At 52.2% G+C, this 2,597-nt stretch overlaps 1 protein-coding gene across 1 annotated transcript; it reads right to left on the bottom strand.

Annotated features, from left to right (window-relative positions):
* Positions 1 to 398: 398 nt before the first annotated feature.
* Positions 399 to 2,362, bottom strand: LOC125515940 (high-affinity nitrate transporter 2.1-like). Its single transcript, XM_048681420.1, has one exon. The coding sequence runs from the start codon at positions 2,258 to 2,260 to the stop codon at positions 734 to 736; it is 1,527 nt and encodes a 508-aa protein (XP_048537377.1). The 5' UTR covers positions 2,261 to 2,362; the 3' UTR covers positions 399 to 733.
* Positions 2,363 to 2,597: the final 235 nt, after the last annotated feature.

The raw sequence follows: 2,597 nt of genomic DNA on the forward strand, positions 1-2,597 counted from the left end.
CTTATATTTAGGAACAGAGGGAGTAGATATCTGTGCAGAAATATAAGAGTGTTTAGATCACTACATCTTATATTTTTTTACGGAGGGAGTACTAAGTCGCCCCTCGCATTACGGGCGTACACATGCAAGATCGTCGGGTACTGAGTAGGGCGGTTGCTTATTTTCTGGCTGCATCGATCGGTATCCATAAACTAAAGTCTGGCCCTAGCTACTCCATGTATCATGGTCTTATTTCAGCATGTAGCTAATTGTTCAAGCTAGCTCTACATAACCCCAGCAACTTGCGAAAACGATTGCTAGCGACAAATATGTTTAGTTGTATGCTACAGGACAAGGACAGCATATGCTACAACATGTAAGGGGCGCCAGTACCTTCCGAGGAAGTCGCACGCGCCGTAGCATCATCTTCCATATGTTAATTATCAAAACTACTAGTAGTACAATACAATGTTGAAGATGAAGGAGATATGTACAGCTCACAAGGAAGGTGAAGGCACGATACATTTTCTCATATATCTCATCATCTCATAACATACTACAAGACTCTAATTACAGACTACGTCCCTCCTCTAAGGGGTTAGGTAAGCGCCCACAAAGTCACGTGGCGTGGTAAATCACACCGTCCTAATAGGGCACCACACACCTGGACCCCGGGGGGACGTACACGTACATATACAGTGTATATACGTACGCATATATACGTGCACCATAGGGAGGTCAAAAGACCTGAGTCTCATACGTGCTGAGGCGTGTCATGAGGTGGGCTGGCAGGTATGGCGAGGATGGCGTTGCGTCTGCCACGCTCAGAGACACTGTTCTCAGCGAACTTGATGCCCGCATTGTGGAGGCCCTTGCTCTTCTCCTCCTCCGTCCACTCAGCGGCATAGTAGTCCTCCTCGGTAGCACCGGCGGTGGGAGGGAGGAGCATGGAACCCCACTGTGGGAAGTGCACGAGTGCGACAGGGAGGGTGCACGCCATGACCATGATCCCCATGTATTGGAGCCCTTTGCCGGTGGAGTACTGCGACGACGTGAAGAAGAGGAACTGTGTGAGCCCGCCGCCCACATTACCGCCTGCACCGCTCATGCCGGAGATGAGGCCGAGGGAGCGCCGAGATACGAAGGGGATGACACCGTAGACGGCACCACACGCAGCCTCGACACAGATGGAGTAAAGGACCATGCATGTGATTGAGGTGGGGAGGCTAGATGCACGTCCGAGACAGAGGCAGAAGGCTCCGCCGGCGGTCTGGAGGATCCAGATGTTCCAAAGGCGGGCGCGCATGCCGAAGTACCGGGCACCGAGGTCGGAGAGGTAGCCACCCATGGGACGTGCGAAGACATTGGCCAAGCCGAAGCACGCGGCTATGGTGCCAGCGACCCGAAGGTCGAGGTGGAAGCTGTCGTAGTAGTACTCGGCGATCACGTTGTTGGTGGTGAGCTCGACGCCCATGCAGTAGCCATAGATGAAGACGAAGATCCATGTGCGGTAGTTGGTGACGGCGCCACGCAGAACATTGGAGAACTTATCCTTGTTCATGTCTCCATTCTTCTGCAGGCTCCTCAAGTTGCCATCCGGAAGGTCTTGCCCCATGGTGAGCACAAGCAACCCCATCACGACCAACATCATTCCTGGTACGAAGTAGGCGAGGCGCCAAGCTGTGAAAGGTGTTGCACCACATGCCAAAATGGCATCGAAGACAAGAGGCATGATGAGTTGTGTGGCACCACCACCCATGTCTCCCCATCCCGCCGTCAACCCACCGACTGTCCCGATGATCTTGCTGTTGAACATGGTGCTCACCCAGTATTGGCATGACACGAAAGTGGCAAGTGAGACACCGATGAGGAAGCGGATGGTGATGTATCCACCAGGACCGTCGATGACGGACATGCAGAATACTGCAGGTGCAGAGAGCATGACGAGGAAGGCACAACCATAGCGTGGGCCCAGAAGGTCGCAAATTGCGCCCATGGCTAGCCTTGAGAAGATGGCACCAGAGACAGAGGCGACTCCGGCGTTGCCGATGTCAGCCTTCGTCAGGTTGAGGTTGTCGCGAATGATGGGGATGAGGGGCGCAGCAGCGAAGGTGGAGACAACGCAGGTGAAGAAGGACATCCATCCGAGATGGAAGGCACGCATGTGTGGATTGCCAAAGGAGAAGATCTTGATAGACTTGGCCTTGTGCTCAGAGTCCACCGGCAGCAAGAAGTTGATGGGCGCTGGGGTGGTGGGAGTGGAGGCGACCTCCATTTCCATATCCTCTTGTGCTGAGGGAGGAAAGCTTCTTCTTCCTTGCTCCTTGGAGCTCTCAGAGCTGCAATGTGCTCTGAGAGACAACTGCTTAGCTAGCTAACTCTCTAGTTTGTAATGGTTGTGTTTGTGCTCGAAAAGATGAGAAGGATACATGTATTTATAGCATGCTTGAACCACCTCAGTTTGGCATATTCTTTGGCATATGCTCCCGACGTTTCCTTTCGTCTAGATCGTTCCAGTATTCCATTCATTTTCCTTGAGTTGCTCAAATTAATGCACACCATCACTCCATTAGTTATATGTTTGACGTTCTCCTCTGATTCTTAATTTGTGTGTATGT

The sequence above is a fragment of the Triticum urartu genome, chromosome 6, assembly GCF_003073215.2.
Source record: "Triticum urartu cultivar G1812 chromosome 6, Tu2.1, whole genome shotgun sequence".
NCBI classification, from domain to species: domain Eukaryota; kingdom Viridiplantae; phylum Streptophyta; class Magnoliopsida; order Poales; family Poaceae; genus Triticum; species Triticum urartu.

Bases quoted from the DNA above. Each gene is read 5' to 3' on its own strand.
- LOC125515940 (XM_048681420.1), bottom strand. From the start codon at position 2,260: ATGGAAATGGAGGTCGCCTCCACTCCCACCACCCCAGCGCCCATCAAC.